This window comes from Mauremys mutica, chromosome 3 (assembly GCF_020497125.1).
Source record: "Mauremys mutica isolate MM-2020 ecotype Southern chromosome 3, ASM2049712v1, whole genome shotgun sequence".
Lineage (NCBI taxonomy): Eukaryota > Metazoa > Chordata > Testudines > Geoemydidae > Mauremys > Mauremys mutica.
The window spans coordinates 13773307-13793694 of NC_059074.1; the positions used below are offsets into that span (position 1 = coordinate 13773307).

At 49.8% G+C, this 20388-nt stretch overlaps 1 protein-coding gene across 1 annotated transcript; it reads left to right on the forward strand.

The window, feature by feature from the left end:
* Nucleotides 1-535: 535 nt before the first annotated feature.
* On the forward strand, nt 536-19650 carry MCM3 (minichromosome maintenance complex component 3). The gene is made up of 17 exons (XM_045011512.1): nt 536-802; nt 2058-2170; nt 3945-4153; nt 4459-4589; nt 5503-5741; nt 6367-6475; nt 7628-7781; nt 7880-8011; nt 8845-9053; nt 9724-9898; nt 11519-11645; nt 12205-12355; nt 13112-13252; nt 13969-14066; nt 14590-14684; nt 15710-15785; nt 17676-19650. Exons 1-17 carry the CDS (start codon nt 722-724, stop codon nt 17872-17874), a joined length of 2439 nt encoding a protein of 812 aa, XP_044867447.1. The 5' UTR covers nt 536-721; the 3' UTR covers nt 17875-19650.
* The last annotated feature ends 738 nt before the right edge of the window (nt 19651-20388 follow it).

The following is a 20388-nucleotide window of genomic DNA, read 5'->3' on the forward strand; positions in this document are numbered from 1 at the left end:
GCCCATGAAAATGTGGCCCTCAGTTCACCCTAAAGGCTGAACAACCAGAAGGCAAATAGCACAAAGTCTCCATTTATTATTATTACTAATCTCATGAGTGTGGGGGCCTCACTCATGGCTTTTGAACTGGGTTAGGAAAGTTCTAGGTGCCTGGCTTGCTGTGCTTCAGCGAATCAGAACTGATCCTAAATCAGCCAACCCTGATGGACTACATATCCCAGCATGCCTTTCCCAGGAATACACTTCCCAGCATACAATGTTCAAAGAAACTACATATCCCAGCATTCCCTAGGGCGGACTAGCGAGTGCACAGCGGAGCCCTCTCACTCGCTACCGGGAAACCTCCCCCCTCCCGCGATTTACCACGCCCCACGTTCCACACACCCTCCCCGGTGATTGGCTGGAGCTGGGATCCATTCCCGTCCTTCCGGTTGGGCTCCTCCTTCCACGCTCTACTATTGGCTGGCCGCTAGCCGGTGCTGTCTGAGCTGGCCAATGGGAGAAGGCCAGGGCGGGAACCTTTTGTGACCTTTTCGTTGGCGGGAAAATGTACCGCGTTTTGGCGCCAGGGGTGGAGCCAGCGTGAGCGCGAGCCCGGCGGTCCCGGTCTGCGCCCCTCCGGCCTCTGCCCCGCGGGTTCGCGCCCGTCCCTGAGCAGCGTCTGAGCCCCTCCCCCCGCCCCCGAGCGCACGGACCCCCCGGCAGGGCCCGCTCCGGCAGCATGGCGGCCCCCGCGGCGGGGCTGGAGGACGCGGAGCTGCGGGAGGCGCAGCGCGACTACCTCGACTTCCTGGACGATGAGGTGGGGCGGGCGGGGGGCGGAATCCCCGAGCTCCCGGCCCTGCTGCGGGAGCCCCGAGTGTCGCTGGTCCAGGCTGGGCCAATGGCGCCTCTGGCCGCTGCTGGGGAGGCTGCAGAGGGGCTGGAAAGGGAAGGCGGGGTGTTGGGGGAGCCGGGTGGGGTACAGAGGGGATGTGGTGGGGGGGTGGTATGGAGGGAGGCTGGAGGGAGAGGAGGGGAGGGGTGCTGGGGGGAGGGGGCGGTGTGGAGGAAGGCCATGGGGTGCTGGGGGAGGGGGGATCTGCAGAGAGGATGTGGGAGGGGAGGGGGCAGTATGGAGGAAGGTCATGGGGTGCTGGGGGGGAGGATGGTGGAGGCAGCAGAGGGGATGTGGGGGGGTGCTTAGGGAAGGGGGCGGTATGGAGGAAGGCCGAGAGGTGCTGGGGGGGAGGAGGGTGGCGGCTGCAGAGGGGATGTGGGAGGGGAGGGGGCAGTATGGAGGAAGGTCATGGGGTGCTGGGGGAGGGGGGGTCTGCAGAGAGGATGTGGGAGGGGAGGGGGCAGTATGGAGGAAGGTCATGGGGTGCTGGGGGGGAGGAGGGTGGCGGCTGCAGAGGGGATGTGGGAGGGGAGGGGGCAGCATGGAGGAAGGCTGAGGGGTGCTGGAGGGAGAGGAGAGCTGTTCTTGCGTTTCCTGTTTACTTTTCCAGTCCCACAGAGTGAGCTGTGGGGTCTTAGCTCTCTCCCACCCTCCTCCTTTCTCACCCTGGCCTCTATTGAGTGGAGATCCCTGCCCCCCATTACAAACTGCTCGTATGCCGCCATTCCCAACTGGAGGAGACATTCTTGGGCTAGCTCTGATTGAGCCAATGTGCTAAAAATAGATTGTAACTCTGGCTGCGGGAGGGTACTAGCCACCCCAAGTATGTGCCTGTGGTCTCAGACAGGTACATGCTTTGGGTCGTTAGCCCCACCCGTCACTGGCATGGCTACGCCCTATATTTAGTGAGCCACCTCCATCAGAGCTAGTGTGAGTATGTCTTCATAAGCTGGGAACTGCACTTCCTGCTCAAAGTGCATACATACCCGGGGTGGGGAAGGGATTGAGAGTGCATCCTTCTATCTGGCCTTTCCTTGCAACAAAGATAATCTGGTGTCAGTAACAGTTGGGGACATTCCTCTGAGCCACTAAAGACATTGATTCCTCAAATCATAGGGGCTGCATCTCACTGGCTTAGCTTTGTAAAATGGAATCCTTTTCCCATGGTGTATTGCAGGAGGATCAGGGGATTTACCAGAGCAAAGTCCGGGATGTGATCAGTGACAATCAGTATCGTCTGATTGTCAGCATCAATGACCTGCGGCGGAAGAATGAGAAAAGAGCCAACCGGTAAGAGTGGCCTCTGAAGGAACTGGATAAGAGCAGTTAACAGGAGACTTCCCATTCAGCTACTGCACAGTATGCAACCTTCTGAATGTCCTTAGGTTTTGTGATGGCATGAGAGCCATTACAGTTGTTGCCCTGTTGGCAAAATTTGTAGGCGGGCCAATGGGTTAAGCTATTACTTCCTCTCTAAAGCCCAGTCTGCACTAGAAAAGGTTTGTCTATGTACTTATACCAGCAAACCCTACTACTGTAGACGCAGCTTACACTGACATCTAAAGTGCTTTTGCCACTATACCTTATAGCGGGTCCCTGAGCAAAATAAGATGTATCAGCCAAAGCACTTATGCTGGTATTACAGCATTTACAATAGGCCATATTAAAATGGATCCCCCCCCATTTTTTTTTTTCACACGAATAGACTTGCAATACTGGCAAAAGTTTCTTGTATGGACCTGACCTAAGGTTATGTCTTCACTGCCAAAAGCGGGGGGGGGGGGGGTCTTTTTTACAGAAGATAACTACTGTGCATTAATCCTCTTGATGTAAAATCACAGGAGATGAGGCACAGGTAGCTTTTAACATGATGTAGTTAGATGATGTCAACACTATACTCTCCTTGGTTAGCTACATTGTGGTAGAAATTAGAGCCTTATCTCCCATAGGATTTCATCACAAGAAAGCTAATGTGCTATAAAAATACACCTTTTTTGGGCAGTGAAGACAGATGCACCATATCAGGAGTGGGGCAGCTTGGTGGAAACTTCCCGTGCTGAAACTGATGCCAGTGTTGTACCTGTTCTGTCAACGAATGGGGGCCTTAACCAGATGCTGAGCATCAAAATCTTCTCTCATCTAGGATACTTACACAGGCGCCCTCTGGTTGCCCTAACAAATATATTCAGGTTGACTGACTTTATATAGTACAATGTATGGACAGTCAGTGGAGTGGAGTGAAGTGACTCTTTCTTAAGTATTAACTTCTAAAATTAGTAATAAATGCAGAACTCTTTAAGATCACTCTGAATTCCTCCTGCCAATCAAAATATAATAAAGCATTTCAATACACTTGAGGCTTCCCTACCAATATTTATAGAGGCCTCATAGTTAAGGTTGATTTTTTTTCCCCAATGAGGTTCAGGCCCATGAAATACAAACTCCATTCTGTGCGTATTGGTTGGTGTGATTCTCCAGCTCATATTCTGCTGAAAATGTCACATCTGTTACCAGATAGTGCTGAAGGATGGAGTCTGCCTAGGCAGAGTCCAGTCTCCTATTCTAAAGCACATTCAATCTGTATGCAGTTCTAAGCCTTGGACTTGCCTTCTCCCCGTGTGTGACCCTGTGTAGCATTCTAGCACGTGTGCATTTGTGATAAGACAGCCTGGTCGCTGAGATGTTTGCAGAAAGCAAATATAGGGAATGGAAACACTTTCAAAAGCTCCCAAGTAATTTAGGAATCTAATGGGGTTTAAGGCCAGACTTACACAAATATTTCAGCACCTACCTAGTGAGACTTTCAAAAGTACCTTAGTCACGTTGGTTCCTAAATCCCATAGACTTGCAGATGCCTAACCTGGTTAGGGACTTCTTGACTGAAGTGAATTCTCATGTGGGTGGTGGGGAAACATCTGTTGGTGTTTGCCCAGCTCTCCTATTAATCTGTCAAGGCACTAGGAATTGCCACTGTATGAAGGAAGGGTCTTCCTGCTGTGGATGTGCTGGCAAGGTCCACTCCTAGCAGCTGAACTGACCAGAGTTCTGCTGCCCTTTGCTCCAGGCTCCTGAGCAATGCCTTCGAGGAGCTGGTCGCCTTTCAGCGTGCCCTGAAGGACTTTGTTGCCTCTATCGATGCCACATACGCTAAACAGTATGAGGAGTTCTACATCGGGCTCGAGGGCAGCTTTGGTTCCAAACATGTGACGCCCCGGACGCTGACATCCTGTTTTCTGGGCTGCATGGTCTGCGTGGAGGGCATTGTGACAAAATGTGAGTACGGCATGGGGGGGCTGAGATGTGCCCTCTGAATGCACATGTGGGAACGTGGGAGCTATCTGTAGACACGAGAAGGGTGGGAAATGTCAGGGATGGTTAGGATGATCTAGAGTATAACTAGGAGTCATGGAGTGAAACGTAGCTGAGAAGTTTAGGCTTGTTGTCAGGGAACGTGCCCCGAGAGCTGTTACGCTGTGGGATGATCTTCCGGTGGAAAAGGTAGAAACCCCAGGAGTAGGCAAAGTCTAAAGGGTTTCTTCCCTCCTAACTTTCCTCCCACCAAACAAATCTAAATGCAGGCTCTCTGGTACGTCCGAAGATCGTCCGCAGCGTCCATTACTGCGCTGCTACCAAGAAGACCATTGAACGCCGATACACGGACATGACGACTCTCGAAGCTTTTCCATCCAGCTCTGTCTACCCCACTAAGGTGAGCAAACGGAGGCAGCGTGAAATGTTCACCAGAGGCCCGGGAGGTGGAGGGGGTGACTTGCCCAAGGCCATACAGTAGGCCAGGGGCAGAGCTGGGTATAGATTCCGGGTCTCCTGAGTCCCAGTCCAGTGGACCTCACTGCAGTTGTCCCATATAGCTATTGGCAGTGAGTTACCTCCCTCTGGCTTCATCTGTGGGGCATGCATGTTGATTAAACAGTGGTAATATATAGGCTGTTCTGTGGCAGAGTTGCTGATGTATTTGGAGCCTCCTAGTGGCCAGTCGAATGCCCTCCCAAGAAACAGACATCAGCATCGGCTAACACCATTTCAGCCCTGAAGGCAGCAGCATAAAGGAGGCAGCTTACGAATTGTTTTGCAGTCTGTGCTGGATTTAATGGAGTTCAAACCTAGGCTCCGGGTCAGATGGAAGCATCTGTTAGTCAGACTGGATCGAGTGGTCTGTTAGGCAGAGTGATCACTCAGTCTCTGGAGAACACAGTGGGTAATTGGGCTGCCAGTGACCAAATAATGCTCTTCTCACCTGAAGGTCTTGCTGCTCATGTAACTGCTCTTGCACAGGTGATCTGTGACTGCCTGTCTGGTGTAGCCAGCAGGCCTCTCCATGACGGCTTAGTCCACACTAGTGCTTGGGTAGGCTGAAGGGGCTCACGCTAGGTAGTACAGGCTGTGAGTCTGGGAGCTGGAGAGCCTGAGTGAACCACAAGGTCTCTGTGTCCAGCAGCCTCCATAAAGAAGCCCCTTGCAGCACAGTCCTGTCTCACTGCTACCACAAGGGACACTCCAGCCTCCCTTCCCGCTGCCCTATTTGGGTGACCCCATCTGCCCCCAGAGACTCCTTTGCCATGCTCCTGTGAATGAGGAGTCTCATTACTGTGTCGTTCCTCCAGGATGAAGAGAACAATCCCCTGGAGACGGAGTTTGGCCTCTCTGTCTACAAAGACCATCAAACCATCACCATCCAGGAGATGCCTGAGAAGGCCCCAGCTGGTCAGCTTCCTCGCTCTGTGGACATAATTCTGGATGATGACCTGGTGGACAGGGTGAAGCCTGGGGACCGAATCCAGGTTGTTGGGACTTACCGCTGTCTGCCCGGGAAGAAGGGGGGCTACACATCAGGGACATTCAGGTGAGGGGCACCCTCCCTTCATATTGCTGCTTTCATCCTGAAAGATCCCAGATTGCTCTGTAGCTTTTATAGGAGGATCACTTCACTTGCCACTGAGAGGCAGCCAGCTCTGGGGTGGGATGTAATAGCTGTTGAACAGCAGCACGGTGTTGTAATTAGGCCAGAACCCTGGGTCAAACTTCCTGAATCTCTTGGACAGTCCCATTATCCCTCTAGTGACTGGATAGCCAGGACCAAAAAAAACGATAGGGATGTGGTGCTGCAGACACAGATGAAGGGTAATGCAAGCCTTAAGAATGGTCTTATTGCTCAGTTAATTAAGCAGACACAATGGCATCAGGATACATCTTTTTCTGAGCTTTCCAGAGTCTCCAAGACTCAGCTTGAGGAGTTGACCCATATGGAAGGACACTGTGGGTGATTGCTGTAATCTGTAGGTCCTTGTATGGTTGGGCTGTCTGCAGGGTTTTTGTGTTCTAGACTTAACCATAGATTCATAGATTGTAGGACTGGAAGGGACCTTGAGAGGTCATCGAGTCCAGTCCCCTGCCCTCATGGCAGGACCAAATACTGTCTAGACCATATACTCTTGGAACATATACTCCACCCTCCCTCTCCTTTCCAGAACCATTTTGATCGCCTGCCATGTGAAGCAGATGAGCAAAGAAGTCCGGCCTCTCTACTCTGCCTCTGATGTAGCCAAGATCAAGAGATTTAGCAAAAGCCGCTCAAAGGTATTAAGCTTTATTTTCAAACACACCCTGTAGAAAACTGTATATTAGAGATGGGAACGTAAACACAGGTCAGCTAATCCATCCCCACGGCGCAAGGCAGGATTGCTCTGAATGTTTTCTAGTGTTTTGTCCCGCTTTAAATGGCTCTAAAGATATAGCTTTCCTCACTTATCCTGTGCGGGGGTCGGGGGGACTCTTTCTCGGTCGTCACAGTATCATTTGCTTAGTTTCTTCTCATCCTAGGCCCAGCATAACCAATTCCCTTGCTTCATGTTGATGCTCTTCTGATACTAGCTCAGCGTCCATCTGATCAGACATCTCTCTTGTGCATGCGCTGATCAAACTGGAATCCAGTCATGTCTGCTCTTTGCAGAAGTCTTAGGTTTTCTCACTCTCAGACCCTCCCCTTCTCCTTAGCTGATCAAAGCTTGAGCATTACCAAGACCCAAAGGATACAAGGTCAAATTCTACACTTACCTATGAGAGAAACAAATCAGCCCTAATCCATACCCCTCCTCCCTTACTGCAGTACCTGCAGGTCTTCTCTTAACCAGAGTGTGCCCTCAGACCGACCTCCCCTTCAGAACCATGTCCTGGAGAGATTTCCCAGCCTTCCTTGCTCTTAAAGGGATCGCTGCTTTACCATGAGGGAGAGAACTTGAGCAATGGGCAGGAGTGTTAAAGGAAGCTCAGAATCTTTTGCTCTTGTAAATAACATTGATGTACGGTCTGGCCCAATATTAACAAAAAAGAAAAAAAACCTCCTTTTTTTGGTCTCTGGGGTGCACCCAGGTTAAAATCACACTGTAAAAATTCTCCCCCTTAGGTCACTGCTGAAGGGATTTAAAACACCCTTTTTAAACTCTGTTGCTGTTTATCTTTTTTCTCAGCTGGTTGAGGTATAGTGGACTAGTTGAATGTCTTGCTAGTTCTAGCCTCGTCCCGTGCTGTTGGGGACTCCTGTCCGGCAGGGGAATGTACCTGACGTGTAACAGTTGCCAATGAAAGCCCCTTCCTTTCCTGTTGATTTTAAGCCCACGCATTAGACTAGCAAAGTCTGAACTACCTGATTGTGTCCCTTTAAGGGGAAGCCATTCTTGTTAGTTGGTTGGATTTTTTTTATGTGATTCACCTCATTTCCTCTGCCTTTAGGATGTCTTTGACCAGCTGTCGAGGTCTCTGGCCCCCAGTATCCACGGGCATGAGTATATCAAGAAGGCGATTCTCTGCATGCTGCTCGGAGGGGTGGAGAAGGTCCTGGAGAATGGGAGCCGCATCCGAGGAGACATCAACATCCTGCTGATAGGTAGGGCGGAGAGGAGCGGCATTGGGATGCTAGGATGAAGGGAGGGCGAAGCCTGTGTGATGGGAAGCTTCATAATTGCTCGGGCTTGTCCTTTCCAGGAGACCCTTCGGTTGCCAAGTCTCAGTTGTTGCGTTACGTGCTCTCTACAGCCCCCCGGGCCATCCCGACCACCGGCAGGGGCTCCTCCGGGGTTGGTCTGACTGCTGCCGTCACCACAGACCAAGAAACCGGTAAGGTTATTGTTGAAGCACTCTGCTGGGAGGAAGGAAGTAAAGGGAATGGCTCTGTAAGATGTGAGGCTGTTGTAACATCTGTCAACCATCACAGAACCATTAGTTGCTCTTGCTGGAAGCTTTTACATGATGGGAACCTCTTCTCCGATGCCAGAGTATTATTGGTGGATGTTTGCTGGGTTGCAGCTTCTTGCATCTTCTCATGCTGCATGTCTCTGAGCAGCGCCTGCCCGGGGAAGCTAGGTAGATGGCTCTCAGCTCTCCCGTATCCTGTGTGGGATCCCAGTAGGCAGCAGGAGCTGGTTGTGCCATGTCCCTAAATCACTGCACAGATGTTCTTGGCCTTCCTGTTGCTGGAAATACCTGTGAGAGAACTAATGGTACTTAAAAAGAACCGGAGTACTTGTCTCTAAGGGGCCACTAACAAATTTATTTGAGCATAAGCTTTCGTGGGCTGCAGCCCACTTCATCGGATGCATAGAACAGAACATATAGTAAGGAGAGATATATACATACAGAGTTCTTTGAATAGCATCTGGCTACTTTCAACCCAAGGTACCATCCCACACCCTGGTCCTGCCGTTCCTGTCTATCTTCAAGATCCATCTCACTTGACTTTCCCTGCGTTATCCCCACCACTCTCCTTTCCGCTGTGGAGAGCTGTCTTTGAAGCCAGGATTTCACGTACTCCTTAGGCACCTGAGTTTTGGGGATTTGAACCCCAGATTCCGGGAACCTGCCAGATCTCTGTGACTTTCAGAGGGAAGGGGAGGGCTTGGGAATGATGGCCCGTACATAACCCTGGACTTTTCCGCACTCCACCCCCCAAGGTGAACGCCGCTTGGAAGCGGGAGCCATGGTTTTGGCTGACCGGGGCGTGGTCTGTATTGATGAGTTCGACAAGATGTCTGACATTGACCGCACGGCCATCCATGAAGTGATGGAGCAGGGCCGCGTGACCATTGCCAAGGCAGGCATCCATGCCAGGCTCAATGCCCGCTGCAGCGTGCTGGCTGCAGCCAATCCTGTCTACGGAAGGGTGAGTTGGGGCGAGCGCTGGGGTGCGGGGGGAGTGCTTTCTCGGATCAGCTCTTCTCCTAGTAGCTACTGAGACCTGGAGGTGACCCGAACCACCTTCCAGGAGAGGATCATCTGATCTCTTGAGGGGTGAGCAAGAGGCCCTGATGGAAATTCTGGATGGTAAAAACCCTTCATCCAAATAACAGGGTCCTGGGTAGGTCTCTGTGCAGCCGTGGATGCCAAAAGCATATCCTAATGTCCACACTGGGCCCAGACTCTGCCTTCACATCCTGTGCACCCCCATCTTGAAATCAATGAGCTGGAGACTCAACGTGGCCTCTAGCCCATTCTTTGGAGCTCAGCCCAAGAGCTGTTAAACTGAGCAGTAAAGCATCACATGGTTTTCGGCTTTGATCTGGAAAGCGCCTGTCTTGGTGTTGACTCTGGGGGAGGCAGAGTGTAAAATGTAACAGTTCCCTTTGTAAACGGGGCAGCAATGCATGGTGGGGTGGGGCGATGCTGCTGGGTTTGGTTTCCAGGGGCAGCGTTCAGACCAGGATGGTGTGTCAGCACCTTCGTTCTTAAATCCTGTGACTGGAGGGTTCTCCCAGCCCTTCGAAAAGCCACGATGTCCCAGCGCTTCTGATAGTTTTGGGGTCTCCTGTAAGTCATCTCCCTGCTCTTTGCAGTACGATCAGTACAAAACTCCCATGGAGAACATCGGCCTTCAAGACTCCTTGCTGTCCCGATTCGATCTGCTCTTCATCGTCTTGGATCAGATGGACCCAGAGCATGACAGGGAGATTTCGGACCACGTCCTGCGAATGCACCGGTACCGAGGACCCGGCGAGCAGGATGGGGATGGTGAGTTCAGTCTTCTCTCTTCCCTCCCCCACCCCCTTTCACCCTGACTCCCCAATCCATTGTGAAAACATCTGCTCAATGTGCAGTGGCAGTCAGAAAAGCTACCAGTATTACAAATAATTAGGAAAGGGATATATAATAAGAATCATAATGCCAATATATAAATCCGTGGTACGCCCACGCCTTGAATACTGTGTGCAGTTGTGCTCACCCAGCTCATAAAAGATATATTAGAATTGGAGAAGGTACAGAGACAGGAAGCAAAAATGATTAGGGGTATGGAACAGCTTCCGTATGAGGAGAGGTTAAAAAGACTGGGTTTTTTCAGCTTAGAAAAGAGACAACTAAGGGGGGATAAGATAGAGGTGTATAAAATCGTGACTGATGTGGAGAAAATGAATAAGGAAGTGTTTATACTTTCACATAACACAGCAACCAATGGTCACCCAATAAAATTATTGGGCAGCAGGTTTAAAACAAACATAAGGAAGTATTTTTTTCACACAACATGCAGTCAGCCTGCGGAACTCGTTGCCAGGGGATGTTGTGAAGGCCAAAAGTATAACTGGGTTCAAAAAAGTATAACTGGGTTCAGGGAGGATAGGTCCATCCCTGGCTATTAGTCAAGAAAGGTCAGGGTTGCAACCTCATGCTGAGTGTCCCTAGTCCTCTGACTGCCAGAAGCTGGGACTTGATAACTGCCCTGTTCTGTTCATTCCCTGTGAAGCCTCTGGCATTGGCCTCTGTCAGAAGACAGGATACTGTGCTAAATGGACGTTTGGTCCTACTGACAGTGTTTCTTCTCCCTTGCCCAAGACCTTGGGATTCCTCCTCCCCATCCCACCCACAAATTCCTCCAGGCTTCATGTTGCACCAGCCATCTGGGGACCCATAGTCGGTTGGTCAGAAACTTCTCTTCATTCCTGTGCCCTGAGGGGCTGGATTCTGATCTCCCACATTGCAGTGCATTGGCCATTAAGCAGTCTAGCTCTCGCCCTCCAGTAACTTGCTGCATGCCTGGTTATTTGAACAGTCATGGCAAGTATGGTGGAAGAGAGCCAGCAACAGAATAAACAGCAGGCTGGGCTACCAGGAATGGCTGAGGTGTTTGACTCAGGCAGAGCCATATTAATCTCAAGGGCTTTCCTGCATTGTTGTGTGTCTTGGTTGATTTGGTGACAGGGTGAGCTCAGCTGAGTGATGCACACAACTCCTGGGGGCTTCCCCTTTCCCAGAGTCTTAAATGAGAGGAAAATCCTATTAGATCCAATCCATCCCCGGGGTAAGGGCAGTGCAAGACTGTTGCCTGCAGCACGTTCTCCACTGGCTTGTCCTGTCCAGTTAGGCGTTTCCTCCACTCCCCCGGAAGATACTCAGATCTCGCAGGAAATGAGCTTTCCCTGATATTTGGCCTACAGTTTCCTTTGTTCAGTTGCATCCCATTTTCCTTAGTTACACACACCGCGTTACCACCCTAAACCTTGGCTCTCTCGCCTCGGTGCCAGCCAGCTGTAGAGGTTTCTGGGGTGATATCTGTGGCTTAGCCAAGCTACGTACTAGCTTCTCAAGGGTTCAGGCATGGATGATGTGTAAATGCTGCTCTTCTAATGTGTTTCCCAGCCATGCCCCTGGGCAGCGCAATAGAGATCCTGGCTACAGATGATCCTAATGTGGTGCAGGAGGAGGACCAGGAGCTACAGGTGTATGAGAAACACGACAACCTTCTGCATGGCCCCAAGAGGCAGAAGTGAGTGTGTTCCTGTCTGCCCCATCCCTGTAGTGATTCAGTCATGAGCAGGCTGCCATGTTGCTCTCAATTCAGAGGGTTGAGCCTGGGGCCTGCCACTCTGCTCCTAGTTTTTATCTTCGAGGACGTTCATGGTACGACTGATTGTAAACTGCTGGGGCTTCAGCACGTCTGTCTAAGCTCCCTCCTTTGTGGGCTTGCCAAGGGAGTGGGAGAAACGTGGCCTGCAGCAGTAGTACCTTGCCTTTATATAGTGCTGTTTGTGTGGAAGGATCACTAGCCCACTAATGACAGGTGTCCAGCCCTCGGGTGGAATACGGCAGCCGTTCTGCACCTGGCCCATACCACAAGTCTGTAAGAGGATCATGGAAAACTTTGTATGTGGCTGAGCATCCCATGCATGTGTACGTTCCACATACAGCCCTGAGTGTTCCTGTTCTTTGTGTGTTGCTCATATTGGGGATGGGGTGGGGGGCTTCCTTTTGGAAGGGAGTAGCATGGTAAAAATGGAGTCTCCTGGTCCCATTCCATAACTTGTGTCTATGTGTGTGTCTGCCAGAGAGAAGATAGTTAGCATGGAGTTCATGAGAAAATACATCCACGTGGCCAAGATCATCAAGCCAGTGTTGACCCAAGAGTCAGCGAATTACATAGCGGAGGAGTACTCCCGCCTCCGCAGCCAGGACCAGATGAGCTCCGACGTCGCCAGGGTGAGCAAATCTTTCTGGGGTCGGGGAGGCAGGAGCAGACAAGGAAAGAGACCAGAATGGGTCAAGTCCACCCTTTTCCCATTGGCCAAGGAAACAGAGTCACACATCCAGCCCTGAGATATTCTCTCTGTGAGATGCCTACTGGAGGGGTGATGCTCCAGAGAGGTGAACACCTCTCATTCTCCCAGGCTTTTGCTAATAATTCTCTGGGGGGGGAAATGTCGGCCTATTTCCCGTGCCCCAAAGTTGGCTTTCAAGCAGTGTCTCTTCCCTTGAATTTCAGTCTGGAGCCTGCTAGTGGCTTCCAGAGCATCACATTTCCAATGCTGATCCCCCTGACATGGGGGGAGGGGGAATCGTATGCACTTAGTTTTACATGGTCCTTTCCCAAAGACACATGTTGAGCCTCAGGCGAAGGCTCACTCTTGCCTAGTACACTTGGATGCTACGGATCACGTGAGGCTATAGCCCACAGCATACTATATACATACTATTCCTGTTCCATGACTGGCACTGTCCCTGAACTCTTTGAGGGGTGTGTCTTCCATAGGCTTCCTTTGCGTCCTAAGACATATGTAGACTACAGCAAAGATGCACGTGACCCAGGCTTTGGGGGTGTGACCTTGCTTGATCTGTGCAGGGACTCTGCCTGCAGCTGTCCAGCATGGACCATAATAAATGTGTGGGCATTGCCGCAACATGGAGCCATTGTCTGATCCCTCAGTCGCTGGACTGTCTTCTGCTCTCTCCTCCCAGACCTCCCCTGTCACGGCCCGTACCCTGGAGACGCTGATCAGGCTTTCCACGGCCCACGCAAAGGCCCGGATGAACAAAACAATCGATCTGCAGGACGCGGAAGCTGCTGTAGAGTTGGTGCAGTTCGCCTACTTCAAAAAGGTGAGCGTATAGCCAGGGTGCTTGTGGGTAGTGGGAACCATCCAGGGCTCCTGGTGCCAAAGGGTTAAATTAAAGGGGCAAACCCCCTGTTGGAACGTCCAGGATCTGGCTTTTCTTTGTGTGGCTCTCAGCTGTGGAGCTGGCTGTTGCTGGAGTCCAGGCTGAGTGCTGGGGCTTGGCAGCTGTAGCGCAGGGTAGAAGACTCCCTGCTGCGAGCCACCTTCCAAGACACCAGCTGCGATGGGCTCCTCGCTGTGTGATCTAGGAAGCAAGCAACTGCGGTTGCTCTTGGCGGTCTTAGTCTGGGAGGAGTTTGGAGCTTTCCTCTTTTTCGTGGCAAGTTGACTTAATCCTGCGTCATGGTGCTTGGAGATTGCAGCAAGAGGCTCCATAGGAGTAAGTATTGTAGTAATTTGGGAATACTGAGTGTCAGGACTCCTAGGTTCTGTTTCCGGTTATGCTGCTAACTGTGGGCAAGTGACTCCACCTCTGTGCACGTTTCCCTGTGTGAAATGGGCATGATAGGCTACATCTCGGGGTGTTGAGGCTTAATTAGATACACAGCACTCTGAGAGCTCCACTGCTACATAAAATACCTTCTGTTCCCAAACCACTGCTGTGACTTCTCTGTTGGAGACTCAGCATGTATCAAATGCCTGAGGAGTTGACTCTCCTGTTAATCTGCTTGGCTTGGGTTGTTTGGCTCCCTTTTGCAGGTGCTGGAGAAGGAAAAGAAACGCAAGAAGCAGGCGGAGGATGATACAGAGACTGAAGAGGAAGAGGAACCAGAGGGTGGCGAGAGAAGGAAAAAGAGGTGTGTTTTGGAGGGCTGGAGATACATGTTGGAAGGGAGCACTAGCTGGGACTGGTGAAACCAACTGGGTGGGAGAGACTGAAATTGACCAGCCACATCTGTGTGCAGAAACACCCCCAGGAATGGATTTTCTTGGAGAGGTCCGACTGTATTTAACAAAGCTGAATCCCCAGAGGCTGTTGGCTAGAGGGTATTTCACCAGCTGTCTTGGAACCTCTGTCTGGGACGTGGGGGTACAGGGGAAAGCTTTAGAGAAGGTCATGTCTTTTGGGGGGTGGAAATCTGAATCTTTTTATAAACTTCCAAATGCTTTGGCCAGCCTCAGGGCTGCTCCTCCTTTGTTACCAGAACCAGCCCAGGTGTCTTCAGTGTTTGAAGAGAAGCACTGAGTTCACCAGCAATTTACAGGTGGCCCAGCTGTATCCCCACCCAGTGGTTAGAGGAGTGAAGTGCCTCCCCTGTGGCATTGGAGGCTGTTGCCTAGAGTGGTGAGGAGTGGCAGTAACCTTCTGTTGCCCTACAGGAGGAAGAAGGCGCGCCCTGGGGATCAGGAAGCCAAGGAGGGGGAGTCTTATGACCCCTATGACTTCAGTGACACAGAAGAGGAAATGCCGGAAGGTGAGTGGCTCTTTCCCTCTCCTGTGTGCACAAGGGGCTGTATATTGCTGTCTCCTGCCTGATGACGATGGAGAAGGGCAGTGGTGCTGGAGTAGGGCATGCCATGGAAGAGTCCCCTGGATGGCATGTTGCATTTCAAGCTGCCTGCTGAGACAGCTTTCTGGGCAACAAATGAACTGAGCTTCTCTCAGACACTGGAAGGTGGGAGCAAGACACCTTGGGTGATCAGCTCCAACCCCTGGGGCCAGTGCAGGATTGTTCCCTATAGCCTCTGTCCAGTTGTTGAAGAAAGTGGGCTTCTACCACTTTGCTTGGGAGACTGGTCCAGGATATAGCAGCCCTTGCTGTTAGCAGAAGTTTACTGTTGTCATTACACGTTGATGTTGTACTCTAAATGCACGTGGCGCTTTACAAAGGCCCGCTTTCAAGGGGCTGTTGTTTTTAGGCACTGTCCAACCATGGATGAAGACCCTGCTCCCATCCCAAAGAGTGTGCATAGGGCAGGTCTTCCTGGGAGGGAGATCTCTTGGGCTGTGGAACAGTTTATTGGCCATGATGGGCACCTGAGTGCTAGAGACCTCTGAAATCCAAACCGAGTACCAGGGTGGTGTGCCGTAGGGAGCAATGCTGTGTCATTGTCATGTTCCCATTTCCCCAAACGTCTGAACGTAACCACTATAGATATCGGAGACAGCTATGGATATCACCAGTGTGTACCAATGGCATTATTCCTTGCATGGATTTTGTAAGAGAGTGAATATTAATTATTATGGTAGCATCCCCGGGCCCCATTCAGGGTCCCGTTGTGCTAGACACTGTATTAACCACAAGATTAATTAGCCACTGTAAAACTACATGGAAGGAATAATATCCTTGCTCTGGAAAGAAGTTAGCAACAAGATGCTGTACAGATCCAGGCTAAAAGATGGTAACAATCTCCTGGTTGCTGCAGCACATGCAGGTCTTGGAGGGGTGACGTATAGCTATTAATTGCCAGCTGTCTCATCTTTGCTTTCTGCTTCCAGTCCAGGCACATACCCCAAAGACCCCTGAACCTGCGGAGACTGGAGGGAGCAAAAAGACCGAATTGGCTGACTCAAGGTGAGTGGTGGGCTAAAGAAGCCATGGGGAGTTATGTCATTGGATCTCAAAGGGGTCAGCTCTGTGGCTTAGCATTAAATAAACTCTTATCCAGAAACAAAGATGGAAATCCTGGGGGATTCACCACTCTTCCTTTTAAATAAAATACTGAGCCAGCACGACAGCGCTGGAGACTGATGGTCAGAAAACTGGTGCAGCCCGATCAGGGGCAGTGTGAATTGACCCACCCTGTGTGGCTTCTCTCCCTGCTTGGGGAAAAGGAGGGGTAGTCCAGACCTTCCCCTTCCTGCTGAGTGTGTCTGGAAAGGCTGCCTTTGATGCAGATACTTAACTAGCCCCCTGACTTGCTTCAGATAGGCATCTGGATGGTAGCAACTCCTGGTCATTACTGGCTTGGGTGGATTTGAGCCAGCCCCCTGTAGGTAACAGGTTCTTTGCCCAGCTAGCAATATATTGAGTCTTTCTTGTGGGGTGGGTGGATGGGGTAGGGGCTTACATTGCAAACAGAAATTAGGATAATGTTCTCCATCTTCATGGGATTTAACTCCAGCTGAGGGAGCAGACTGGGTGTTGGAAGACTTCCATTCCTTAGAGTAAGAGAATAAGGACACCAGCTCTGGACTTGCAAGTCGCACCTGAGCCTGCAGTTCCACGTGCCAGGGAAACGTGTGTGCTCCAGTGGTATCTTGCGCTCAGATACACCAGAGTGCAGTGATTTTTCTGGGCACTAAGTCTGCCTGAGGTGGAAGTTAATTATTATATTATGCATCCATAGCCCCATCTTGGCTTAAATCTCCTTAAGCCTTATAAACTCAGCAGGGTTGGGCTAGAGCAGTATTTGAATGGGAAACCTCTGGTGAATTCTCAGGAAGTGGTATGAGTGACCCAGTTAACACCTCTGATTAAATGCCAAGCCCTTGCCCCACATGGTGCTAAGCGGGGGGACTGTGTTGTTTGAGGTGCTTGCTGCCACTTAGGGCAGATGTAAGGTATGGTCAGGGCTTCTGGTCACATGGCATTCTGTGACAGTTCGGTGTCTGTAACCCCTGTGTTCTCAGGTCTCCAGCCATCCCGTGTCTCTGGGCAGGGTCCCACGTCTCACTCCCTTCTAACTGGTGGTTGTAAGGCAGCCCAGCTCCTTTCCTTACACTGTGATAGCTCCAACCAGCCAGTCTGCCTTAAGGCCAGCACCTGGGCTTTGCATTGTCGCCAAAGATCGTTACAGATCGCTACACAGCTCTTCCAAAGCAAAGTACTTTTATTCTTTGAGTAAAAGCATTACAGAGAAAACATTTCGAATCACAGGTTGTACGTGCTTACTAAACCTGTCAGAATTCGCCCGTCTCCCACATGGGGCGTCTGATAGGCCAACGTCCTGTCCAACCCTTCCATGAGAGTTATCGCTGCCTGTTTGCTGAAGCCTTGGGTCTGTTTATGTATCCTACGTTCGTTCTTTCTTGCTTGGGGCTCTGGCAAACCCAGTTTGAACCAAACCACCCCAGAAGAGGGTCCTTCTCCGGGGAAGTTTTACAGTCTTAATGACTTGCCTTAATCACCCCACTGTCTTTAGTTCTTGGTGGAGCTGTGGTGACCCTTTTCCCCCATGGAGTAGAACACAATCCTGCATAAACCATTCATACATATAATATGGCATGGGGTTGCAGTAGCCGTCACAAGAGTTAGGGGATTTTAACTCCTATAAACTGACCAGATTCTGAATTGGGTAAAATACCACCTGCAGTTCAAGATAGGTTGCAGGTGCTAGAGTCCTCTGTCTTTGGTCTCATGCTGGGAGCTGTGACACTCTCTGGGGAAGAACTAATGGCTGGGAATGAAGAATGATTTGAGTCTAGCTTCTGGTTCTGATTGCCTTTCCTCCTGCTTGGCTAGGCTGAAAGCTTTCAAGACTGGCCTCCTGGAGGTGTTCAGAGCTGCCCATGCACAGTCTGTGGGTCTGAAGAGCCTGATGGAATCCATCAACCGGGACAATCCTGACCCTTTCTCGGCAGCTGAAGTCAAGGTGGCATTGGAGCGCATGCAAGACGATAATCAGATCATGATGTCTGATGACATTATCTTCTTAATCTGAGCTTCAGGGTGAGAGATGCTAAATTCTCATGAATTGGCGTTGGAAACTCTTCTCCTCTGAGTCCTCAGACCCATCCTGAATGCTTTACTTGGCAGAACTGAACTTTCTGCCACTTGTAGCCCAAGCTGGAATTGGCGAACTCTGCAGCTGTAGCTCTGTACTGCCTCATGGAGCTTGAGAAGGAATAAAGAAGCTGGTTTTTGAAGGCCTGGGGATCCAAAGTCTATTTGGGTTAGTTTGATTCCAAAACCATTGGAATGTTTTTGTTTTTATGAGTAGCAAAAAGCCCTGCGTACAAATTACTTGTCTTCTAAATGTGCTTTAGGTGAGTCTCAGCTGTATCCAACTGCTAATGAGCTTCATTCAGGACACAATAGTTGAGTCTGATTTGGGATTTTTATCTCCGTGTGGAGACCTCAGGATACAAGTTCTTGCTATACACTTTCACGAAGCACAGATTTCTCATTCCGAAGTGGTCCTTTTAAACCCCACTTCCATTTTTTAAATGTCTGCCTAAAGTGTTACTTTTACTTTTTACAGTGGCAATGCACAAATTCACCATTTGGTGGCGACAGTTTTATAAATTCTCATACTTTAAAGTTTTTTAATGGGATATTAATATGCAATTAGGAAAATGACCATCAAAATGACATTGGATTCCATAATCTTTAGTGATTCGAGACCTGAATCTGCTCAGTTTACAAGTCAAGATAATTTGTCCTTTTCCCTGAATACTTATGCTGCAAACTCAACCTGAGCTGTGATATTCGGACCATTTTGAACAATGATTCTGCAATTAGATCTTAATTGACACTCCCAGGAGTAGGCAGGTTTGACTTGGCAGGTGTGATTCAAAGGATCTTCCTGCTGTACAACGTTAGACTTGGTAGTAGGTGAGAGAAGCCAAGGATGAGTTAATCTCACAGTCCTATCTGGAATTTCAAAGCCAGATTGGTGACAGGGTTTGGAAAGGTTACCATATTGGTAACATGTTTCAATACCAGGGTTCTACATATCAAGGCATTTAAGGCTGCAGAGTTTCTAAGGGATGCATGTGGTTCCAGATCTGCCCAGAGTTCTCAACCACGTCAATAACAGTTCTGCCTTTAGAATGAGCAGAACAAGACATGTGACACATTGAAAGCCATGTCTAATAGTGGAAACAAAGTAAAGGCTCCCTAAATTGTTTTAGGTGCTTTTGAGCCTAGGTCCCATTAATTTTCAAAGGGATTTAAGCACCAAGTCCCACTGAAAATTAACAGGACTCAGGCACTTAAGAAAACTTGACCCAGCAACTCCATAAGCACTGTCAGCTGAATTAGTGCTCGCTCTATCACTGCTCTCCAGGGGCAAACAGAGAAGGACGTAAAGTGTTACTAACTCCCTTTTGGCCAGCGATTTGTAAGACTGAAGATTTGGGCTTCTGCATTATATGGTGTAATAGGCTTATACACAAAGAGATGATTATCTATTCATAGAAAGCTCCAAAACCATACACCCAGAGTTATGTTTCAGATGACTTGTGTACAATGGAACCTGTCCTGAGTAACTTTCCCATGGTACCAGCACCTGCCTAGCAGTGTTGCTGCAAGGTTTATCAGAACCGTATTAGTAACTCTGTAAAGGGTTCTCAGCAGGAGTGGCTGTTGAAAGTAGTCCTTGCTATTTCACTCTCGCTGTACAGCTAATGCTGCTTTTTCCTTTGTGTAACTGTTGTCTCAGTCTAACGTTCAGTGATGGGGATGCTACAATACTTAAATAATAAAATGTCAAGGTCATGTCTCTCCAGTGGTGTGCTGTGTGTTGCGGATGTTCTGTGGGATTGAACTCTGCTCAGCAGAGGGCATGTAACTTGGCTGTGTTTGGAAGCTCAGCACCCAACACGCTAGCTTCTGCACACATGGACAGACCCTTTTTCTGGAGGGGTGGCTTAGAAAGTGGTGCTTCATGGGCGTTCAAAGCAGATGTGTTTGCAGCAGGGCTTGTCAGCTTTTGCACTGATGCCAATGAGATCAGCAACTATTAAATGTTTTGGGATGGGTATATTTTAGGCACTGTGTCTAACAACTACAAATAACTATTGAGATGGCTTTACTTAGAGATGGCTCCTCTAGGCTCAAAAGTGTTACTCTGTCCAATCCCTTTTGAAAGCTGAGTAACAAAGCACTACATATGGCATTTTGTACATGAATGACACTATTATGCCTTATGGGAGTAGTAGTTCAGTTGTTCTCTGTGGGCCAGATTCAGTCACCCTTATGCTAGCTAGTACCTTTAGTTGGTATTTATTTAGATTTAAACAATAGGTTAAAATAAAGCCTACAGAAAAAGCTCTAGGCCCCTGACACACACACACATTGGTAACAAACAACAGCGAGCTAGCAGCATTACTCCATCATAAACAGTAACAAAATCAGACCAAACATCTGGGCAAAGGGGAAAGCCTGTTTGCCGGGATCTTTGCCATTAACTTCAGTGAGGCCAGGATTTCACCCAGGGGGTGGAGCTGACCAA

What these genes read in the sequence shown, in the direction of transcription:
- MCM3 (XM_045011512.1), top strand. Translation starts at nt 722, where the DNA reads ATGGCGGCCCCCGCGGCGGGGCTGGAGGACGCGGAGCTGCGGGAGGCG. An exon ending in CACCACAGACCAAGAAACCG is followed by an intron (nt 8,012 to 8,844) that starts GTAAGGTTATTG and finishes CCACCCCCCAAG; the next exon opens with GTGAACGCCGCTTGGAAGCG. An exon ending in AGAAGAGGAAATGCCGGAAG is followed by an intron (nt 14,685 to 15,709) that starts GTGAGTGGCTCT and finishes TTCTGCTTCCAG; the next exon opens with TCCAGGCACATACCCCAAAG.